This window comes from Festucalex cinctus, chromosome 2, assembly GCF_051991245.1.
Source record: "Festucalex cinctus isolate MCC-2025b chromosome 2, RoL_Fcin_1.0, whole genome shotgun sequence".
Classification (NCBI taxonomy): Eukaryota; Metazoa; Chordata; class Actinopteri; order Syngnathiformes; family Syngnathidae; genus Festucalex; species Festucalex cinctus.
The window spans coordinates 28,098,083-28,123,487 of NC_135412.1; the positions used below are offsets into that span (position 1 = coordinate 28,098,083).

Below are 25,405 nucleotides of genomic sequence, written 5' to 3' on the forward strand. Positions count from 1 at the left end.
ACAGTAACGCCATGGTGGCACTCATGTGCTGTCGTTTTCAATGTGCGCAAGCCCATTTGACTCAAACTAAATATGACCTGGAGGACATGAAGAAGAAGAAGAAAATCTGTGGGGTCTGGGGATGTAGCAGTGTCTCCCAGGACACCTAATACTCTGCGCGCTCCAGGGCTAGCGAGAAGAAAAAGAGCACAATTGAATTAGATATCCAAATAGGCCGGGTATTTGTTTTAATCAGTCTGGTGACACAGGGAGAGCTTTAAAGCATCAAGTCCACAAGAAGGCCCGGAGAAGAGAACCCGAATGTGATGCTCGGAGGAGGCAGACGGGGGAAAGCCAAGGAGGAAAGGAAAAGGAGAGACGGTGAGGGCAACTGGGGTGATTGGTCCTCAGGCTATGGCTGGATAATGGTGCCTGTCTATGGGTGGGGGTGGAGCTAGTTTGCCTTCAAGAGTTCACTGTCAGGTCTTGAAATCAAGGGCAAGTTGGTCACTTCCACCCAACAAAGCAGCATTGACAATTACCTTTCCATGTGCACAATAGCGTTATAAGATGACTTGAATGGATTTAAAATGGATTTAAGATGGATTTAAAAATTAATATGTGTATGCATCTATTTCTGTTGGCTTCATCCCTAGTCTGCAGTCTGAAACATTAAATAATTGACATAAAATTTTAAATCTTTAAAACTGGATTCTTTGTTGGTGCTTCTGAAAAATAAAATAAAGAACAGAGGCCGTCTGGTGAAGGAAATACTGCCGCCTAGTGGATTGCCTGCACAATGCATCTATTTCATATGGTGTGAACTGTGTAGAGTACTGTCATCTGACATCTCAAGAAAACAACAATCAAAATAATAATACTGAGCCTCAAATGTTTTTTTTCTAATGTTTGTTAATTATTTGAAGATGGAAACATGTTCAGACAGTCATTAAATGTCGCATATTGATATGTTTCCTACCTTGTAAAATCCATCAATCCATCAATTTTCTGAGTCGCTTTTCCTCATAAGGGTCGCGGGGTTTCTGGAGCCTAACCCAGCTGGCTTCAGGCGGGATACACCCTGAACTGGTTGCCAGCCAATCGCAGGCCACATAGAGACGAACAACCATCCACACTCACAAGCGCACCTAGGGACAATCCAGAGCGCCCAATTAACCTTCCATGCATGTCTTTGGAATGTGGGAGGAGACCGGAGTACCCGGAGAAGACCCACGCGGGCACGGGGAGAACATGCAAACCTCCACCCAGGAAGGCCGGAGCCTGGACTCGATCTTGCGTCCTCAGCACTGGGAGGCGAATGTGCTAACCAGTCACCCACCGTGCCCTCCCCTTGTAAAATCTTTATTGATAAATCAATAATTAACATGATCAGTGTCTTCACAGATTATTATGTTATTATTATATCATTACAGTTTTTCTCAGTTTGGCGCATTTCTCAGATCAGAATTGATACTCTCAAAACTACTTGTTCAATAGTCACATAATAAGTTCCACTTGTGCACATAAAAATAATAATAATAATAATTTATTTGAACAACCTAGAAAAGCATTGGCAACACCAATGTAAGTGATTATGTACAATTCTCGGCTCCTTCCGACATTGTCAATTGCTTGTGTCATATCGATCAAAATGTATTAGAATGGGTCTCTGTTGAATTGTTTCACACCCCACAAAATGTTGGCATCACTTCATGTAAGTATTTTGGTTGAACAAGTTGTCATAATATGTCAAGCATCGAGACATTTCCATTAGACTTATTTCCCCAGGCGTATCTTGACTTGTTCTAATGAAGGGAAATGTGCAACCAATGGCCAACCAGTTTTCTAAATAGCTCATAGCAAGTGAAGATAATTGTTGTAATGTGGATGGGAATTTGTCGCCCAAAGGAAGTAGGAAGACTGTACTGTAATTCCGAATCTGAAATATGTACAGTTTTTCCTAAGGAGATTGTCCCATGTTCACATTCCGACTACTTGTTTGTTTGTTTGTTTGGTTGGTTGGTTAGTTGGTTGGTTGGTTGGTTTGTATGTATGTTTGTTTGTTTGTTTGTTTGTTTGTTTGTTTGTTTGTTTGTTTGTTTGTTTGTTTGTTTGTTTGTTTGTTTGTTTTCTTATGCAAGGCTATCTTTTCTTTTCTGCACAATATCTTGTACATCTGTACACAATGACACAAAGTTTTGGGACAGCACAAGTTTAGCGCAAAGCACATTTTAAATGTGCCTAGATGGAGTTTTCTTTCTTTTGTTATTTTGCTTGACAAGATCAGATCGAATAGGGTGTTTTGCATATTATACACTGTTGTGGGATGGAATGCAGTCGACTTCCAGACAGAGGAAGAGGCTCCCCTCATTCCCATTAAAATCAGGGTGATTGAAGCACACTCAACTCAACAAACCCGTTGAAATGTAAATTATAACTGCAGCATTCTGTATCTACACAACCCAAGCAAACAGAGAGAACATGCAAACTCCACCCAAGAAGGTCAGGACCAAAAAGTAGAACTGTATACCTCAAAACTGCGAGCCTTTTAAAAAGTTAGCAGTAAAGTATAAGACCGATGTGTCTGATGGAAGTTTTTCTCAAGAAACCAACAAAGTACATTCACATTTCCGCAGCTGCTTTTTATTGCTCAATGTGCAGAGTCCTTCCAAACAGTTTATTTTCTATCCATCCACTTTAGCCCCAAGGTCGTTTGCTTTTTCCTCTTTATAAACAGCCGCAATTCTCATATGTTCTTTTTTGGTGGAACTGCACACCGTCTAATTCGTTATGCTGCTCTGTTAGTCCCCGGCGGAGGCATGTCACTCGCACTCAAATGTGTTAAGGAGTTAGGTGACCGGCTTCAAGCATGTGGAAGTGACTTCAAGTGACAGACGAATAAAACAAATAAGTCACAGTCATCCGTCCGGCATTATGAACTGGAAAAGATCCACTGTGTGTCATTCACTCTCACTCTGGGTGAACGGAGACATTATGACCAATGTCTGGGTGGCTGTTGGGAGGCGAACTGGGGTCACATGATGCATGCCCGGGCCCTCGGGGCACCCACCAGTAGCAGGATGAGCTTGAGCATCCGTTGGGAGGATGACCCCAGATATCTACCTCCCATGGGTTTCGGCTTGCACAGCTGTATCACATGGAGCGTTACACATTTCTGCACTGCTGTCTGTCTGTCTGTCTGTCTGTCTGTCTGTCTGTCTGTCTATCTATCTATCTATCTATCTATCTATCTATCTATCTATCTATCTATCAGTGTCCCATCGCTATGGCCCTTGTCCTCCATGGGCACCAAAATAAATAATTTCATTAAATAATTTGAAAACATTGAACTGTCCTTCCATTTCATTACTGCAAAATATACAACCAAACTAATTTATCCCAATAATACGGCCTTGCTCTGATATAAAAACCTAAGTGAAAACGAATGACCAAGTTTAGACACAACTAATTTATTGATATTATTTATTTCATGCTTCTTTTGTCAGGGATAGCCTATGTGTTTCAAATGTATTTACACCATACAGTTTAAATACAATTTGTTTGTAGTAGTCATGGTTTTGATAAATGTTACTGAGAATTTGGAAATTAAATGTATCAACACTCGTTTTAATTTCCTAAACTAGTGAACAAACAGTTGGTATGTGTGCTTTTAACAACAGGAAATACAATTTAATGACAAATTTGTTCTTGCAATGGTAGTTAATTTGAACCTAAAGGAAACGATTTATCTACAAATAGTTCGCGTAATTTAGTTAATTTTAGTCGACCCGACTACATGCCAGCTAATTTATTTCTTCAAGGCAATATTCTACCATGACCAAAATTATCCCAGAGTGATTGACAGTGTTTTATATAACCCGAATTTGCCTTTGATATGGAAACAAATAAAATATTTGACATGAAACCAAAACTTAAATTTGACGAAATAAACAGGCTATTTTTGGTCAACTATATTCCATCAAGTAGGACCACTTTGCGCCGCTTGGTTTTGTTTGTTTTGAAATCCGGCGCGTGCCCGCTGCTGGGCTTCCAAAGCGAACAATTGAGATGCAGGGTTCCAGTTTCCGGCGCGCTTCAGGAGCGAGGCAGCGAGGCTGCCGAAGAAGAGCAACTGCGGGCACGTGAACTTCATTCGTTAAGACGGCGTACCGTTCTAGCCGCTGTTAACGTCTCTGCAGGTACTAATCGACCAGAGCTCCTGCGATCATGTCCCGGGAATCGATTTAAAACGGCTTCCCTATCAGCACACTTGTTGCCTTTATACATCACAATGTACCTCTGCTTATTTTCATCATTAATGTCTGTTCAGACACATAAAAGGTTCATGTAAAACTAGGTCAAATTATTATGGTCAAAACGGAATAATGAAAGTTTAGGGCAGTGGTGGGGAAATTATTGCCCACAGAGCTTTTACATTATCAAGAGTCCTGCAATATGTGTTGCATTCATTTTAGTTTTAATTGGTTGATTAAAATGTATTCATTCATTGTAAGTACTTTATATTTTTTTATTTTTCTCACTGAAATATCAGTTCATTTATGTATTATTATTATTATTATTATTATCACCATCATCATTTAAATTTATTTTGTCAATTGTATTAAACATTTATAAATTAATTTATTTTAAATATTACTGCAGTATTTTAAATTGATACAAATTTTCCCATGTCAATCTGTAGACAGTATTCTAAGCTGATACAGCTCCAGAAAACCATTCCCCAAATTTAAAATTTTGTTAGTCTGCATCTCCACACAACAAAGTAATTTTGTTTGACGATCCAATGTCCTAATGTATAAAAGGAACGGCAAGGTGGCATTTTGATCCAATTCTAAGCGAGTTTGACTTTGCGTCAAGACAGGTTCCCCGGACCCGCCTGCTCACACGCGAGGTGACACAGAGGGCAGTCGCCCGTCCTGCTTCCCCCAGAAAACAGGCCTAAGCTTCCCAGAATGCACCCCTCCATCCAGCTAACCCCGGGGTCGTCAGCTGTCAATCAGCGTCTCGGCTGCTTGTGCGGCTTCTGGATACGGCGTAGAAGATGTGAGGACAGCCTCTTGAGAGAATCCCCCGCATCTGCGTATGGGATCATCTCTGTGCATTCATGGCGGGTAATTCAATTAGACATCCTTCTCCTATTCTAATGCAAACCTCAGGTTGAATCGCCACCCTGTATACGTGAAAGGAAAGGCCCCAGGCCACGTTGGCCGGACAAAGACGGGTCAGCTTGTACCAAGTATAGAGATGTTGTTCATACTATCTTACAGCTGCATTTATCTGGCAGGTTGTACTCACTGTTGCTTGGGGTGGGAATCGCAGAGGAACTCGAGATAAAATAGGCCGATATGGATATTAGGACATGTCATATCACTGTTTCTTAGTGTACACTATTGTTTTCATGGTACAATTGTGACAATATTTTAGGGCTGAACAATTAATCAAATTCAAATCGACATTCCGATGTCATAGAACGCAGTTTTCAAATTACAAAGGCTGCAATTCGGGGAGGAGGGACAACTTTTGCTTCATTTCGGTCGGTAGGTTTTATCATGGAGTTCATAAGAAGTGCAGTCCGCATGAATACCATATCCGCGTTTTATTAAATGTGAAAAGTGATAAAGCCACAGATTTGTTTGCATTGTTGCAAAATTACTTATAACTTACGAATGTATGTTTACGCCATTCTTCTTCGGAATATCTTTTGAAGTTGTTGTAGTGCTTAAAAGACAAGTCAAAGTGTTGATTCATTTAACAACTCTTAATTGAAATAGATAAATAAACCATCATATTATTATTATTATTATTATTATTATTATTATTATATAACCACCATATTAATTCGTAGTTTGTCTTTATTTTATAGCATAAGCCTTACCAACCTTACCAAAACAATATGATATTGTTTATTGTAATACAGATTATTTTATTGCTTGTGTTTGCAAAAATATGTATACATGGAAAGAGGACCCTGAAAAAAATAATTGAATATTAAATCGCAACCACGATATTAAGAGGAAAAATCACAATCAAATTGTTTTTCAAAACGATTTAGCCCTAAAATATATAGATTTTTAAATACACTAGAGCTTTTATTTACAAGATTAATTCATTCGCAGGAAACTCAAAACACTCGTTTCTCAAATCATCTTTCCATCTATGTCCCCTTCAAATGAATGGACATGCCCCCCCCCCCCCCCCTCAATACACCAACAAACATATTTCTCATCTGTTAGTTTAATAAGAAAAATAGAACTTGCCAGTACTCTACTTTATTAAAACATACAGGGATAATGTGATTAAATACAGCATAAAGAGTGAAATAATTTGCACATCAGGATTTTATACATTAATTCAACAGGAATTGTGCGTACCACAAGGAGGCAGCTAACCATGACTATGCCGTTCTTCTTCGTTGTCTTCTTCATTTTAAAATGAAGAAGATGATGATGAAGGAGAAGGATGGTAGAACATTTCTCATCTTCATTTTAAAACAAATAAGAAGATGATGACAAAGAAGAACAGTAGAAACGTTTTTCATCTTCATTTAAAAACAACAACGAAAAAGAATGGTAGTCATGGAAAGTTGCTTTCACTTGCAACAACAAGGTTCGAAAAGGCTCACGAATCCACCAGGATTGTACCTTTTTCCCAATGACGTGGGATTGAAGTCAAATGTTTTAAGATACAACTGTAACTATATATTGATAACAGTATTTGGCTCAGGCAAACACACGACCCTAGTGAGGATAGGAAAATGGTTGGTGGCTGTCTCGATGTAGGATACTAAAATGCAGTGTTGCTGGTCGCGTTACTCAAAAAATTTGCTTTCCAAAGTAACTATTAATTTGCTTTCCAAAGTAACTATTAGTCTAACGCGTTACTTTATTCTACAAAGTAGTCTGATTAAAGTTACTGTCCAGAGATTCAATGGTTACTCCACATTTTCATGAAGAAGGCAAAATATTTCACTGTTGTAACAAACTGCTGCTAACTATGAAGATGAGGCGGAAGTCATTGATCACCACACTGAATTCAGCCATGGTCTGGTCATGAATGGTTTGCACATTCAAAACAAAAGTGATGATACTTTTACTACTAGTTTTATTAACCAACAGGCACACAACACAACAAAAAAAGTGTGCATTATGGACCATAAAAGTGGTAAAAAAATAATAATTTATTTCCATCCTGATCCGTGAAGCATTATGGGATGAGGTCGTCTCCGCCCTCTCGCTAGGGGGAGTGACGTCAGACAAGTCACGTTTTCAGTAGTGGACCGGATATCGCGTGGCTGTGAATCGGTTGTGAGTGAGGCTTTATGGTTTTCATAACAATAGCAAGAGTTCTGCGCCGTGCTCTACTTGTTTTGTTTACATTTCAGTAGCATCACTATTCAAGCTACTTTCGTGTTTACAGAGAGCTAGCAAAGTAGCGCTCAGAGACGCTTCATTCCCCGGATGTTGTAAACATAATGCAAAGACGTTACGCACCTTGGGGGGGAGCCTACCGTCAACGCCGTGCTCGCGACATATTTTTGCATATATTAAGTGGTTAAAATGTGTTTGATAGATTTATTGTTCCATAAGGTGGCTTCATATTTCTTTTGGCTGGACGGTAGGTTTATTTCATGTCTTAAATTTATGTTTCTGAAATACTTCACAATGTGCACATATTCTGTTTAATTGTGTTGGTGTCTGTCTAAAGGTTAAATATTTATATTTAACATTAAATTATCAACCTTTTGTTTTCCTGATCCTTATTTTGAAGAGAAAAAAAAACACAAAAAAAAAAAACAATTATAACTGTCAATAACTACTAATAAATATTTAAAGTGATACATTTTTCAGTCATATCGCCCAGCCCTTTGTTGCGGTATATTTAAATAATTGATTCAAAATATAAAAATATAGAAGACATACTTAATCGAACCGTATCGAACCGTTCTGTTCTGAAAGATAATCGTTTTTCAATCGAATCGCAACCTGTGTATCGAGATACATATCGAATCGGCCTCATTTCAGAGATTCCCACCCCTAGTTTTCAGCATGCACGAGTCGACTCAAGTGTACACACTGGAATAGCGGAACAAACAATAGAGGAATTAAGGGGATTTTCATTTTCAACCTGGATAGATTTTTATTTTTTGTTTTATAAAAAGTATTTACGTTACAAGAAGTCAAGAGAGACTGCCTATTTTGTTTTTCATAAAAAAACCTTTATTTTCATGTTAAAAATGCACTTTCAATAAAGTATTTGGAACTCCGTTTCTACTGCATTATTTTTATGTTGAGATGGTGTTATCGGCAGCTGCTGAAAGTAACTAAAAAAGTAACTTTTAATCTAACTTAGTTACTTTTAAAATAAAGTAATCAGTAACGCAATTTAGTTACTTTTAAAACCAAGTAATCAGTAAAGTAACTAAGTTACTTTTTCAAGGTAACTGTGGCAACACTGGTAAAATGTAACTATGATACATCTTGATAGTCATATTTCGTCTTTCATGTAATTGCTACATTCCGGATAAGAAAATGCTTGTTTTTGAAGAGAGGATGCCCCCCAGATGGACAGGCGACCTTGTAGAGGATGTAGTCAAAAAGGGTCCGCATGTGAGGTGCTGGAGGGTCACCTTTAGCCATGCTGCTTTGTGCCCAGAGTGAGGGGGGTGTCCACACTGGGACGCTCAACAGGCTGAACTGATTTCCTGTCCGGGGTCACGGCAAGGACGGGGGGACGCAGGGAATGTTGACCAGTTGGGGCTGGCAGATGCATCCAGTTTAGTGTTTTATTCCAGTTGAAGATGTATTTCTATCTCCCCCTATTTCTATCTGTACAAGTGCTCATGAGAAAAGGGCGTCATGCAGGGAAGTGTTGTGTAAGACATATGGACCAGCTGAGCCAGGTAATTTGTTGAACATTTAACATATTAACATACTAAAGATCATGTTTACGTAACATGTTTTGACTGAAGGACATTTTTCCAAGAGGAAGCACTCATTTTCACATGATCGCTACTATTTCTACTCACTACTCGATGCAACTTGTGGGAAAAACTTGCTATTAAATTATTTAAGAAAATTCCATCATAGAAGTAAAACAAAGCAACACTTGTTTTGAATAATGTCATTGTCATTGGAAGTGGGAAAAATGATTAAAATTTGAAATAGGATTTTTGTGGGGGGAGGGGGGGGGGTTATTTTAAAGCCCTATACTGCCACCACGTTTAAATAGTTCTGTAATATTTACGTCCTACTTTTAAGGTTCTTATTTGAATCCGGCATTCATTAACTCCAAATCGCTTTGTTGCCCTTTTGCCTGCAGATCTTTGCCATGAACGCCGAAGGACTCCCAAATTGAATCAAATGGGGCTTACTTGACTTCTCAGACCAAATGGACCTAATGTTTACACACTTGTCCATCAGGTGAGTGGCGGCGTGCCGCCTCACGTATCCGGCGAGATGTCGAGACGTCTCCGAGCGCAACCGCGCCGAGGCCCAGCTCGGTAAGTGCGCCGTGTTTGGACAAACTTTGTCCAGATTGCAGATAATGTGTCAGGAAATCAATCGGCTTTTTCTGTGGGAAGCATGCTGAGCATCTTTCAGCCCGAGATGCAAGCTAAAGGGAATAAAACTCATTTTATTATTATTATTATTATTTTGACGAGAGTCAACTATTTAAAACTGCCTCCTAACTTAATTGAAATCTTCAACGTGAGCAAAAGTTTATGGACCAAGAAATATCCATCAGGAACAGGAATACTTTATAAATAAAAGAAAATATGTTTAGTTGTAAAATGTTTCCTTCAGTTGTTTTGCATTTCAACTTTTTAAAATGTTATTTCTATAGGAGATCAAAAGGTGAATTTTACTGTTGTCATTATTGTTGCTAATATTCACAATCATTTGAACTAGTTCGAGTGTCATTTCTCCTTAACTCAAAGTCCAAAGGTTTTGTTTTTAAGTACATTTCCAAAATAGTGTTTATTGTGTTTTGTTTTCAGGAATGCTTTTTTTTCTCAACTGTAAGGGAAAAGAGTTGCCTCTTTTTGTGTCATAAGTGATTGGTGACATGGGCTTAAAACATGCTGATCTGATGCAGGGGGAATGAATTATATTAATAATATAGTAAGTTTTAAACTTACCAGGTTCTTTGACAAACAAAACCGAGCACACTTGCACTATAGCAAAGACTCTGCAATGATTTATTGAAATGAAAATAAACAGCTACAACATGAAGCATTACAATAACTTGCACACACCTTAAGCATCTTAAATTGGTTCCTTGAAAAGCTACATGAATTTTTGTAGTGACTGGATTAATTATTTTAATTGTTGAACACTTGAAGCTGAGAATTGTGGAAGGAGTTCAATGTTGGAAATGTATCTTGAATTCTGTTATTGAAATGTGGGAGTTTTCTCAACATGGTAAACAAGTTGTCATGATGTGAATTGTAAATATTGGAGGGAGGGGGTCAGTGTATAAATGTCTGCAGTGATTTGGGAATGTTGTCATGCATGCAACATGCTGTGGAAAATAAAAATATGTGGCAATATGGGGATGTGGAATAAGAAAAATAGTCTGTTGGAGGAGATGTCCTAAAAGATGAAGAACTTATTTGTTGAACGTCTCGTTCACTTGAATTGTGCTTTGGCGGAAATGTGGAATTATAGAAAATGGTTGTTGCATTACCTAAATTTTGTGAATCTTGAGTGGTTTCAAAGGTCAAGAAACGTGCACTGCAGGGATCAATGTCAAAAAAGATTCTGGTGGCAGCTAACGTGATGCTTGGCAGCATTCACAACATTAAATAATAAAACTCTTTTTTTTTTCTATGTTTCAAAAACGGTCCGTGCAATGTTGCCCTGTTTCATTTTGGAGGCCATAACGTCATCTGAAGTGGGAATTAAATGCTAAATTGGAGGGACGCGTGCACGTGTGATTGAATATTTGGTGGATTATATCATACACACAACACACATACACACAGCAGTTTCATGGCTTTTAGTGTGTGATCAAGTTAAATCCCACCCACCCACTCACTCACTCAAAGTTTTGGAAGGAAAAAAAAAAAAACGAACTCGCTGTGGCGTCCTCAGCCTCCCTGCGAGCGACCAGTCGTTGCAAGATGGAGACAGAGCCGTGTTTGTCTTTCAGGCGGACGCCACCAACTTCTGTGGCACCAACCGCCAGCAGCTCCACTTCACCGGGCTCCTTCCTGCCGTGCGACGAGTTGCGCAAAGCCGGTGCGGTGCACCGCCTCGGTGCTGCGATGCGCGGCGGCGGGGACGCGTACGACGCCACCGCCGCACTGCACCGCAACTTCGGGGACTTCTCGTCGGATCCTCCCGAGTCAGCGTCAGGGAAACACAGCAGTAAATTCTTGGAGAGTTTAAACCAGGAGCACAAGGCCGCCGTTCGAAGCGGCAAGGCCCCCTTCTACGACGAAAGTAAGTTGGCTTTCTTTTTATTTATTTATTTAGTTAGTTAGTTATTTTACTGTCATCGCATCTTTGAAATGGCGCTTGTGCGCTTGTTTAAATCATTATTGAACCATGCAGGTAAAAGATTGAGATAAGATATCTCTTTAAAAAAAAAAAAAAAAAAAAAAAATCACCTGGCCAAGAGGCAGCATAAATTTTTAAGTAGTGAATTTTGAACATGGGTAAAGTTAAATAAAGTAGGCAATAGGATCTGAAATTGTACTTATTTTGTATTATGAGCAGAAAGTGATGCAACCTGCATGTGAAAGTCAAAAGTTTCACAAAAAAAAAAAACGCTGCAAAATGGCACATTTCACTTCTCTGTCTCCAGGCACAAATTGTGGATGAACGAGACAAAATGTATAAAAGTCAAATAAATGAAACCAAATTAATAATGACACAAAATAAGACTTTTATTCAGTGTCTGCATCGAGCAAAGATTGGGGAGGAATAAGACAACTTGCATGAAAGACAATTCATTTCAATAAGGCCACAAAATGGAATTTCACAATATGTCTTCATTGAGCAAAAACTGGGGATGAACAGGACAACTTGTGCAAAAGTCAAATTAATTAATTCATCTAAATTGACAACTTGACACTTGTACGTCTCCATTGAATAAAAACTAGAAATGTAATTTTTTAAAGCCACACAGAGATCCATTCTATGTCTGATTATTTTGGAAGTGGAACAGGCCAACTTGTATAAAAGAATTTTCTTTGAACAAATTTCACTTCATTGAATAAACTGAGGGGGCACAAGACAACATGTCAGAAATGATAAAAATGTCTTGACATACTGAGGTTTTTTACCGTTTTATCATCATGTAAAAAATGCACATTTTAAAACGTGTATCAATTCAAAACCATTGCAAATATGGATAAAATGTTTCTGCAAATTAAATAATTAAAAGTATGATAATTTTTCTCTTGTTTACTTGTTTAAACTTGAATATTGTAATATGAATTTTCAAATTTTACTCCCCCATTATTTTTGACCCCCTATTCTCGTAATATATACTTAATTGTTTTCCTTCTTATCTCCATGTTGTCCCGATATGCAACTGTGGGGGGGACTAAACTAAAATATGCAGCATAAACCAACCCACCCTCCTCTCCAAAATAAAGACAATAAATATTACATTTAAGAAAAATACACATTTCTCTATTGATTAAACTGCTTATTTTTGCAATTACGACAAAATCATTCATGCCCTGTTACATCGGTTACAAAAAAAATTGATGCTGGTGTATTGATACTGTACAAGCTGTTTTCTCCCACCCCTTCCTAATTTAAAAAAAAAAAAAAAAAAAAAAGTCATCTTGTTTATGGAAATGCAGCTATAATTTGATAACATTTAGTCAGTGGATGTGCCCTGAGGAAATGATGTTCTCCTGCGTTGTTGTTTGTGCTAAGGTCACAATAAATATACAGAAAAGCGTCATCCAATTCACTGACAATGAAAGCCCATGAATGCCTCTCACAACCCCGCACCAACCCGCATTTAGTTAAAATAATTGTCTTATCGCAGTGTTTTAGACATTGTGTATTTGTCCATTTATACGTTGCAACAACAGTCATTTAAATACATTAGGAACTTTTGACCCGAGGTATGTGCTCATAGCGGAAAATATTTTGCCAAATTTGTCTTGCCTCACCTATACACGAGGAAAGTAGCGCATGAGAATGTGAGCTGATAAAGATATGGACCTGTCGAGAAACAAAATTTGACAGCTCATTTTTAGGTTGAATGTTTTGCGATTTACATGGTTACCGGTATTTATTTATTTAGGATTGTGTTTACATACTGTACATGTTTAGACAAAAAAAACAAAACACTTATTTTCATATTGTCTGTAAAAGACAAAAAAAATCCTTAGTGTCATTTTTTTATACGTAAAGGGAGGAAATTGATTCAAATCAAGAATCAGATTTTTGTGAAGGAAAAAAAAAAAAAAGAGAGGGCATGAGATTTTATTGCCCAGACGTTGGCACTTTCTATGTGTACAAGAGCATGAACTGCACTGTTTTGACAAGAGTTCATTTGTCTTCCTGTTTTGTCTGCTATGTTATTAACTTTAGCCATGATAAAAACTTTTCTTTTTTTTTAATGAATTAGATTACAGTAGTTTGCTATTAGCATTTTAGCTGCTGTCAGTTGGCCACTTATTGAAGAAAACTGAAAATCTAATTTCACGAGAGGTTTTTTGTTTTTTACATGTCTCCAGTTTAATGCATCAACCAAAAATGACCTTTTTTTTTCGCTTTGTATACATTGTCAGACTTTGTCTTCCAAATAAAAGTAATTCCTGAGAAGTTTAGTAAAGATTTGTCCAATTATTGTTATAGCTGTTGCCTGAGATCTCATTTAAAAAAAAAAAAAAAAAAAACTCTCTAAGCATTTTTTTAGTTTCAGAAAAATGACATAGCAATAGTTTCACACACACCACATTGTCCATATGGTTTGCTCAGATGCTTTGCGATTTTGGTATAAATTTTAGCAAGAAACTTGAGGTAGATGCACGCGATTTGTTGACGGGCCAAATGGAATGATGTGGTCAGCCTGTGATATAGCGATGCCATACAATGTGATATACTGTCAATTAAGGTGTCTCAAACTTGTGCCCCCGGGGCCATTTGTAGCCCATGTGATGATATTTTGCAGCTCCCTACTTGATAGCTATTTTTATTTTTTTTTTATTTTTGCCATAACGTTGCCTAGGAGCGTTTTGTTTTTTCATAATTACTGATGGCTGTCAAGTGGAAGGAAAAGAGCCTGCCACCTATTCGCAGTCATGTCTTTTTCAAAACTTCATGTGACGAGAGATTGGTGATACGAACAGCCTATTTCAAGAAAAACAGGAGGGCCCAGCTAAATGTTTGAGGAAAAACACATGACCTCGACGAAAGGAGAATATTTTTGTCGTGAAGTGCAACGTGAGGTTGGAAATGAAGGCTGCGACCAAATTGAATTACGAGACAAGCTTGAGTTGAGGACAGCCTGCAGATAAATGCAGACAAGTTTTGTTCTGCGGCTCAGGGAAATGAATTTGGACAACAGTTTCATGTGGAAATAATACAAGAAATTGACCAAAAAAATATATTTTTGCTTTCCCCCCAGCATTCCCAGCAACTATTGTCAATTTCCACAGACATAAATGGATTTTTTTTCTTACTTTAAAGATGTGTGAAAATAAGTGCTTCCTCAAAGAAGTCTCTTTTCTCCAAACATGTCTCCAAAGACGACCCTTCATAATGAAACGTTTTAAATGTTCAACATTTTACCATCATAAAATGAGCCGTCAAACTTCATGGCTACACCCTCTCCAGCTATTTCACGGCATTTTCTCATGCCGAGTTGTACAGGCGAGGCAAAGCGACCTTGGCAATCCAACATTTGGAAGAATGATGACTTTCTCAATGTACAGTACAGTACAAATGGGCGTTTTGCTTTTTCATTATTACTGATGGCAGTCAAGTGGGAGGAAAAGATCCTGTCACCTATTCGCAGTCATGCCTTTTTCAAAACCTTATGGGAAGAGAGCTCGGTGGCAAGAACTGTTAGGGTTTGCGGGGGATTGTGGACCCAAGTGGAAGGAGGCAAAGAAAGGCGTCGCAGGGGTGCTCTTAAACATGTTTTTCATTTTAACTTACAGTGCGACACAAAGTACAAAGTGCAAAACAAAACAAGGCTGGGAATAAACTTACTAATTGTAAACTAAACAGGCAGGACTCAGAGGCGCAGGGAAACAAGGTGTGGCGACGACAAAGACTCAACAAGGACTGAACGAAAGGAGGGAACTAAATACACATAGTAACGAGAGACACCTGGACAAGACACAAGTGGCTTGGGGAGCTGATTGGATAACACAAGGGAACAGGAAAACGAGCACAGGTGGACATGATAAGACTTGACAGAACAAGAGACACAAGAAAACGTGACCAAAAACCCAAATCATAACAAGAACAGCCTATTTCAAGAAAAAACATGAGATAGAATGTTTTTGTTGAACACAGAGGCACCCCAACACAGTATATTTTTTTTTGGTGTTTTTTTGTTTGTTTTTTTGTTTTAGAGCACAGAATTGTTCATTCGGCAGTCTTGCCGATTCAACATATAATCATTGCTCTCTCTCTCTTTTAATGTGCGTATGTGCGCATTTGTGTACGTGTGCTCATTAGTTCACCTGAAACCTAATTAAAAAAATCCCATTACCCTTCACCTTAACCGGATACTTCAGTCTCGCCAGAGTCGTGAAGTTCAGAAGGTCAGGAGACCAGAGGAAAGATCAAAGGAAAGAAATATAAATCAAAGTGAAATCCAGTACCAATCAAATACCACCTGTCACCCACATGGTTACAAAACCAGAATCTTACACCAACCCCAGAAATCTCTTAATTCCAACAGATTAGGGAGATCCCAAGAGACCAGAGGAAAAACTAAAGAGAGAAAGGAGGGAAGGATAGATGAAGCAGAGTGAGATCCACAGACACCAGCCTCCACTCATTCAGCGAGCAGTGGGAGGAAGAAGCATACAACGTATTGATTTTGATTACACAGAGAAAGTTACAGTGCTTACAAAATCGGACATCATGTCAATCACAAGGGAGACGAGAGACAGGATCGGAGCTTTATCATGTTCTAAGAAACATTTGTTCTGAAATGTTATAACTATTGAGAATATAATAATGATGATTGAAAAATAGGAATGGCCGATACGAGCCTTGTTTTAAGGTATTGGTACTCGTGACGCTGCCCTCTAGTGCCGTTTTACAATCGGGAACTAGGAATTACAAATTTGGGGATTGGAAAATTGCCATTAATGTAAGGCAATTTTAAGGAAAAATACTGCATTTGGATTTATAGGTCTTTCTTTAAATTTATCTGTCATTTTTGGGGGGAGAATTATATGTACTAGTGCTATCGGTAACTGGTATTGGTGACTACTCGAGTTGAGTATCAGTATCGGTCTGAAAAAATGTGGTATCGGACATCCCTACTAAAAGAAATAATGCAAATTGTGATAATAGTTGGCATAACAATGTTATTTAAGTTGTGCAATGCTGCCTTTGTTTTTTTCTGCACACCTCAGTCCGTGAGAAAAGCGCTCTCAAAAGCCTGGGCTACTCCGGCATGGCCGCCGACTGCTTCGGCAAGATGAAGGAGGCGAGTGGCGACTTACCGGGCGGCGACTCCATCGCCGACTCCATCGACCTGTCGGGCAAGAACAAGAAGCGGCGCAATCGCACCACCTTCAGCACATTCCAGCTGGAGGAGCTGGAGAAGGTCTTCCAGAAGACGCACTACCCGGACGTCTACGCTCGCGAGCAGCTGGCGCTGAGGACTGAACTCACAGAGGCCCGAGTGCAGGTGTGTACCATTTTAGTGGGGGGGGGGGCTTGTTTTTCATACATGTAATTCGATTTTTATCGATAAAATAGCCTGGGACGTTTTTCTGATATTTGTTTCTCCTGATAACAAACAAAAATATTATTTTTGTTTTCAGAAATAGTAAATAAGTGCTTCCTCTTTAACTCATTCAAACGTATAAATACGTTTTTAATACAGTACTTTCTCATTCACAACCAAAAACATATTTATACGTTTTTTTGTTGTTGTTTTTTTAATGTTTTTTAATGCTATAGCAAACAGAAGGCTTTAATATAGCTTCTGACCTGAAGAAGTCGCTTAAAGCAATGGAAGTATTACAAAAAAACGGCCATCAAGTGGCAGAAGAGTATAAGAGATCAGCCATGTTCCAACAAGCTTTTTTTTCCCCAGTGTTTTTTTTTTTTCTCCTGATGACAAGAGAGTCTAATCTTTCTTTCTAGGTGTCCATGTTTTTATAGCACTAGAACATAATATTCTGTGGGCCTTGCAAAATCAATTCCAATCCAGTCAAACAGCCACGATTGTTTCAGTCAAAATGGGTGGGAGTGAAAGAGTTAAAATATTATCATTCCTCAATAAATGAACTTTAAAATTTTTAACAATTTAACATTTTAAATGAACTCTTCAAACTGCATGCCTCGGCTGGTCAATATACTTGTTGCACAAGCGTAACATTGCGCCTTCGCCCCCTTTTCTCTGTCAGTGACGCCAGACCCTCGGGTGAAAAGTTTCTAACATGGATCAATGAGTCCTTTTGCAACATAATGACAACTTGACAGCACAAACACCTTTATCTTTCACAATGTTCAGTATAGTTGATTGCCATCCACTGGGCTCCTTTCTAGCTTTACAGAAAACAATGTGGAAATGATTCCGCTCATTATGTCTGTTCTTTGCAGGAATTAAAGCCACTGAAAGTCAGCAAAACACACTTTGAACCACTTTATAAAGAAACTATGAAAAAGAAAGAAAATTGTGCTAATACATGCAATAATGGAATAATGGCTTTCAAATTGATTAGTTGCCGAGCCCTAGCAAACAGGAAATAGGCAAACCACATGACAGGACTACATAAAGTAGTCAGGTTACACACATTGTTTGGTCTGTCCCCCTTTTCTCGCAGAGCCATTTTATGCACTGACTTAAATTTAATGTTGGATTGTGGTTTGAAGTTTGAAGTTTGAAGTTTATTGAACATATGCATATATACACGTATAATTATATAAACACATAAAGTTAAAAATAAAAAAATAAAATAAAAGAAACATCCAATAAATATCTATGTATATGTTCAAGGGAGTAGGAAGAAGTTGAAAACTTATCCAGTCCTACCCCTTATTCTTCATATCCTATCACTTATTTATAATAAATTACATTTTTAATAAAAGAAAATATAATGCTACTCGTATAAAAAAATAAAATAAATAGAAAAATAAAAATACACAATAGTAACACACATATATACAAATTTCATTACACTCATATTAATACATCAAAGAAAAATAAGTAAATGAATAAATCATTTCTACAATCTTCTTAACTCATATCTGATTTAAATAATAATATTGAACTTTACTTTTAAACATTCTTTTAAATTCAACAAGTGAATTACATCTTTTCAGGTCGGTTCCCAAGTTATTCCACAAATTAACTCCTTTAACGGAGACACACCTTTGCTTAATATTTGTTCTTGTTTTGTTTTTGTTTTTTTGGAGACACTTGTACCCCTTATCTCATAAGGACAGTTTCTAATTTCAAACAACTTTTGAGTACTGTGGCAGAGTAGATTATTGTATACTTTATACATTATTTGTGCTATTTTAAACTCAACCAAGTCATAAAATTTCATTGTATTTAATTTAATAAATAGTGGATGTGTTGATTCTGTATATTTTGATCTATTAATAATCCTTATGGCTCTTTTTTGCAATTTAAAAACAGTGTCGGTATTTGTTTTATATGTGTTTCCCCAAATTTCCACACAATAGGTCAAATATGGTAATAATAATGTATTATATAATGTATATAGTGAATTCATGTTCAGGACCTCCTTGGTTTTATAGAGTATCCCTATGATTTTTGACATTTTCCTTTTAACATTTTCTATGTGTGGTTTCCAACATAATTTATCATCAATAACTACTCCAAGGAATTTATTTTCATACACCCTTTCTATTTCAATTAAATTCACCATAATTTTAACTTGATGAGTGATTGGTCTAGTACCGAAAACTATGAACTTGGTTTTATTTAAATTTAATGATAATTTATTCATATCAAACCAATTTTTTATTGTACTTAATTCATACTCCACAGTAGTCAGAAGCTGCTTCAAGTTGTCTCCAGAACAGTAGAAAGTTGTATCATCCGCAAACAAGACACTCTTGAGTATTTTCGAGACACAACAGATATCATTCATATACAATATAAATAATTTAGGGCCCAGCACAGACCCCTGAGGAACTCCATGAATAATCTTCAATTGTTTTGAATTTGTATTTTTAAACTGCACATACTGATATCTATCATCCAAATAACTTTTTATCCATTTATATGCTAAGCCATTTATATGCTAAGCCTCTTATACCATGGTTGAACATGGTCACATGCTAACTAGTAAAATGGGTAACTTTACAACTCTTTACATCTTGCACATGTGCTGATGTTGCTTTGCTTTGGTGAAAAAGTAATTCATCCATTCACTGCACCGCTTATCCTGTTTGTAGTCACGTGGTGCTGGGCCCGACCCTACCCAGCTGACTTTGGGCAAAAGGCGGACGACAGACTCAACGGGTTGTCGGTCAGTCAGTTGCAGGGCTCATATAAAAACAGACAACCAGTCAGACTCCCATTCACACCATCACTGAGTGGGAGCTGAATCCTCGCTGCCCACACCAAAAGTCAATCGAAGGAACCACTATATGGAAGCCCAAAAGTGTCAAAATTCAATAAATAAAAAGGCATTTTTGAAATAACTATCCTTTTGATAAATAACAATATTTAATATGGCCATTAATTGTCAAATGAGGCATTTGTATTATTATGAAAAGTGTTCATACTGTTCTTTAATATTTTATTTTCATTAAATATTTCATAATGATTATTTTAACAACGTCATACTTTTTAAAAAATAATGACATTTAATGTATTTTTCAAGGTTTTATAAGATAAGTAAACATTGTTTTACAAAGTCAGTTTTTATTTCATAATGTCCTTTTCTACAATGGTCTTCTTTTACATAATGGCGTTTTACAGCCGAATGAGTTGGTCTGTCAAACAAAGTCAGTGGGTGGGACCACCTGTGTGAGCCGAGATCGCCGTGACGCCCCCCGTAGCCTGACGCAGAAGTTCAACAAGGCCTTTACGTTATGATCCGATTCTAAACGATTTGCTACTTCTTGGCGTACTTCTGAAAGTGACTTATCTTCCGTGTCCATGCTTTAGCAAGCCTGTGACCGCCGTGGCTCCTCATCAGGCGCTAAACTCTCCACGCGTGAATCGATACTGCAAGTGCTGCTGCTCATGTCTGTATAAGGGACTCAGCCAATCACGTAGCTGGCTCCGCCTCATGTCATTTGATTGACAGACCAAGTCATTCAGCTGTAAAACACCATTATGTAAAAGAAGACCATTGTGGAAAAGGACATTATGAAATAAAATCTTACTTTGTAAAAAAAAAAAAAAGTTTCTTATCTTATGAAACCTTGAAAATAAATTAAATGTCATTATTTTTAAAAAGTATGACGTTGTTAAAATAATCATTATGAAATATTTAATAAAAATAAAATATTTGTTACATATTAAAGAATAGCATAACACTTTTCATAATAATACTAACACCTCATTTTAAAGTGTAATGGCCATATTACATAATTGTCTGTTATTTATCGACAGGATAGTTATTTCAAAATGACCTTTTTATTTATTGAATTTTGACACTTTTGGGCTTCCATACACATAGGCTGCCTGAGAAAATTTCCGGGCCGGTGGCAACCCCCATCCTGGGCCGAATTTTGTTTCCAGAATGTTCCTGACTTTGGCACATTGAAAAACTAGTCAATGGTAAAGTCACAAAGTCACTTACAATGTAAAAAGAAAGCAAATTAATGCTAAACAGTGAACAATGGACCATTGCACTCCACATTGCCATGACGAATCCTAATTATCTAACTTTTGTGCTTTTTATGGCCTTTAGTGCAGTAAATCAGTACTTTTAAACACTCAATCATACTACAAATTATGGTTTTGTGCAGGTGTGAATTAGTGTCTTTAGGGACTCGGCCAATCACGTAACTGGCTCCGCCTCATGTCATTTGATTGACAGACCAAGACATTCGGCTGTAAAACGCCATTATGTAAAAGACGACCATTGTGGAAAAGGACATTATGAAATAAAATCTGACTTTGTAAAAAAAAAAAAAGTTTTCTGATCTTATAAAACCTTGAAAAATAAATTAAATGTCATTATTTTTAAAAAGTATGCCGTTGTTAAAATAATCATGACATATTTAATCAAAATAAAATATTTGTAACATATTAAAGAATAGTATAACACTTTTCATAGTAACACTAACACCTCATTTTAAAATTTGATGGCCATATGACATAATTGTTATTTATCGACAGGATAGTTATTTCAAAATGACCTTTTTATTTATAAAATTTTGACACTTTTGGTCTTCCATGCCACTACGTCACCGTTGGCTTAGTTAAAAAGTATTGATCGAATAAATATGTAATACAATGAGGATTTGACTTTTGAGTAATTCCATGGTCACTCTCACAACTCAGAATTCACATATTGCAACTCAGATTTAATATTGTATTTTGTAAAAGCATACATTAATAACTGCAATCAATCATTCAAACTTTATACTTTCATACATAAAAATGCAACTCAAGGTGCGAACATGCAGTGTTGGGCGTATTGCATGACAAAAGTAACAATTTACAGTAATTTACAATTAAGCAGTAACGTAGTAATATAACCAGTTACCCAATATATGATTACATTTATTGAGTTCCATAAAGGAGAAGCAGTACATTCCATTATATACAAATAAATTATTAGCTGAAACAACCATCACAAGTGAGAAATCCTACTTGTGCACATAAGTTGCTTATCAGACGTTAGTACATGAAGTAGGGACGACCCACTCTTCCGAACTCTACACGGTGTTGTCCATGGCTGAGAAGTCATTGTTTGTGAGACCAGTTACTGTCATGGTTTCATGAAATAAAATGCCAAACATGTTAAAAGTACAAACAGTAACTAAGTAAAATACAGCATTTATAATTGTGAAGAAGAGTCATTGTGCTTTTAAACATGGTTTTGATTAATGTGCCATCAATTGCAGTGTTCGAAATGGATATCACTGATTAGTGATATGCTCGTTTGTTAGTTCCATTTGTTTGTTGAATTCACCTGGAACCTTTATCTCCATATAGAAAAGATAATTACAATTAACTGAACTTTAATTTTAATGTTTTTTTGGAATGGAAAAAAAAGATATACTCAGGCAGGAGCGCTATTTATAAATAGATGTTTTATGTTATTACACATTCCCCATCCATCCATCCATCCATCCATCCATCCATCCATCCATTTTGTTCAGCCAATTTCAATTATATTTGATCTATCACTATTATTTGTATGACAAATGATCCAGTATACTACCCCCCCCCCCCCCCCCCAAAAAAAAAAAAAAAAAGTGCTATTGATAATAGTAACATGTTATTTTGAGTATGTTGATACATTTATATTTGGTTTAACTACAGTCTGGGATAGATTTTAATTTACTGGATCAAATACCCGTACCAATATATTGGAAAAAAAGATTGTGTATCTTGTTACTGATACAAATATTAAACAAAGGCAGTGATCTCCCACCATAGAATCGGCACATTTAACATTATACGTCACACAATTTAAAGACCCAAGTTAACTTTGCCAGCCAGCATCTGCGTTGCATTTTCCCTTTAAAATGTAGAAATCATAATTAAATCAATTTTTTTTTTTTGTAAAGTAACTTAAATGTAACTTAAAGTTGAGTAACTCATTACTCCACACAGATAGTAATATTGTAAAGAAACTGATTACATTCAAATGTAAGTAACTAGTAACATGAAATATGTTACATATTGGATGTAAATTGCCCAACACTGACAGCATGATTTGATTACATGAAGTGTAATCTGTTTGCCCACTTGAGGAGCCCTGCTATACGTGATTGATAGAAAGCTAGATTAAAAAAATATATATTCTGATTAGAAAAATAAAATGCTGCAATTTTTTAATTGGCCTAAGAAATAAATATAGTCGAATTATGCTACTGTAGTAGTTGCTTAATGAACGCAAAGCGGGCAGTATAATATTGGCAGTGATTAGGGGTGTTAAAAAAAATCGATTCGGCGATATATCGCGATACTACATCGCGCGATTCTCGAATCGATTCAATAATCGGCAGAATCGATTTTTATTTTTTTATTTTATTTTTTTTTTAGGATTCACACCTTGAGCATGGAAGAATGTTATATGAACGGAACATTAAGCCTTAATATTTTATTTTAATGCTGTTCAAACATGAAACAGATTACAACCTCTATAAGACTGAAATTTCAGATAAATAAATAATACATTTTCATATAAATCTTACACTCTACAAGCTTACTGATTAGTATTTTCTAAATTTGAATGAAAAAAAATCGCAACAATCGACTTATAAATTCGTATCGGGATTAATCGGTATCGAATCGAATCGTGACCTGTGAATCGGGATACGAATCGAATCGTCAGGTACTAGGCAATTCGCACCCCTAGCAGTGATATATACATTGATGAAATACAATGCGCACAACATGTACAATATACAAAGCATCTGTTTATGTATAATATGTATGCATAAGATTTCAATTGCACATTTACTTGAAGGAATTAAAGGGATTGAGAGACTGAAATGTAACTGTGCTAATAATATAGTTGCGGATTTGACAAATTTGAACAATGACTGCAAATTGAGATGTATAAATATGGACACTGTTATTTTATATAACAGTGTAGGATGTCTGTTAATATTCATAATATTGATTGTACATATAGGTTTGGTTTCAGAACCGGAGAGCCAAGTGGAGGAAGCGAGAACGCTACGGAAAAATCCAGGAGGTCCGCAACCACTTCACCACTACCTACGATATTTCCCTCCTTCCTCGCCATGACACCTACCAGGTACAACTCAAATCATCCGTTTCTTACCTTGGCAGCCCCATTTCAGGCCATCGTGAACAAAATATAGTTGGAAAATAATGATCTTGAAGTTGTTTGTGCGTGTGTGTCTCCCAGATGCAGGGCAATCTGTGGCCGGGGGCTTCAGGAGTCGCATCGACTACCGGCTGTGTCCTCGGACCCGAATCCTTGCCCTCCTCCTGCATGGGTGCTTACACGCATCCTCACAGCAATCTGCAGGGCTTCATGGGCATCCCCTCATCCCCCAGCCACACCCACCACCACCACCACCCGCCGCACCATCCGGCCATCAATGGCCTGTACTCCCTCCACAGCTTCCCCGGAGTGGAGGCTCCAGAGAACGACTACAAGCCGACGGGCCTGATGGCGCTGCGGATGAAAGCCAAAGAGCCGGGCAGCATTCTCTCGTGGCCGACATGACGGCCATGCTGTCTGGCAACTTCTCCCCCCACGTCCTCCCTGCGGCATCCACTGACAGAACCAAAACATAATTACATTCCTGCCGTGTTTAGAGAGAACCGTCACTATTCGCCAGGGTCGGAACCAAGCCCCCCAGAAAATCGTGGAACACCAACAGTAATTGGCATATATATATATATATATATATATATATATATATATATATATATATATATATATATATATATATATATATATATATATATATATATATATATGTCAATCAATATAAACCCAAAACACTTTTATATCATTCCACTCATCTTACATTAAAACATGATTTAATTTAGAAAAAAAATTCAACATCTTGTGCCACTAGAGGAAATTTGCATACCACGTGTGGAACCAAGTTTAAACGGCTTTGCACAAACAAAAATATTCTAGTGGCCATTTTCAGTGAAGAGACATTACTAAGGTCCCAAAGGGGGAAAAAAATGAAAGATGCACTGAAAATATGCTAGGTCCAATGTATGTGCTCCTCTGAACATTTCACTTAGCCACCTTGGAAATATCTCAATTGAAAAGTGCAGTATGTACTGGACTTAGACCAAAAAAAAAAAAAAGAAATTGCAAACATTCTTCAAATTCTTTGCAGTTATCACATTTAATGAGCCCAAATGACATGGTAGCAAGAGCTTTAATTATTGTTTTATTCATTGTTTGATGTCTGTGGTGCATTATAGCATGACCCAAAATAAAGGCCTTTCTGTCTATACCAGCTGTCTTGTGTTGAATAGAACATAAATAATGGAATCTGCTAAGCGGTAACTTGAGGCCCACGATAAGTTTGAAATTTTGGAGTTTTTAGCCTCCCTTTCATGCTGCATCTCCAAC

The 25,405-nt window shown here is 37.2% G+C and overlaps 1 protein-coding gene across 1 annotated transcript; it reads left to right on the forward strand.

Moving 5' to 3' along the window:
- The first annotated feature begins 4,026 nt into the window (after positions 1–4,026).
- On the forward strand, positions 4,027–24,691 carry alx3 (ALX homeobox 3). Its single transcript, XM_077515377.1, has 7 exons — positions 4,027–4,178; positions 4,858–5,111; positions 9,319–9,499; positions 11,152–11,444; positions 16,571–16,848; positions 23,969–24,094; positions 24,209–24,691. The coding sequence occupies exons 3-7, from the start codon at positions 9,456–9,458 to the stop codon at positions 24,530–24,532; spliced, it is 1,065 nt and encodes a 354-aa protein (XP_077371503.1). The 5' UTR covers positions 4,027–4,178; positions 4,858–5,111; positions 9,319–9,455; the 3' UTR covers positions 24,533–24,691.
- The last annotated feature ends 714 nt before the right edge of the window (positions 24,692–25,405 follow it).

What these genes read in the sequence shown, in the direction of transcription:
- alx3 (XM_077515377.1), top strand. Translation starts at nt 9,456, where the DNA reads ATGTCGAGACGTCTCCGAGCGCAACCGCGCCGAGGCCCAGCTCG. An exon ending in CCGCGCCGAGGCCCAGCTCG is followed by an intron (nt 9,500 to 11,151) that starts GTAAGTGCGCCG and finishes TTTGTCTTTCAG; the next exon opens with GCGGACGCCACCAACTTCTG. An exon ending in CTCGCCATGACACCTACCAG is followed by an intron (nt 24,095 to 24,208) that starts GTACAACTCAAA and finishes TGTGTCTCCCAG; the next exon opens with ATGCAGGGCAATCTGTGGCC.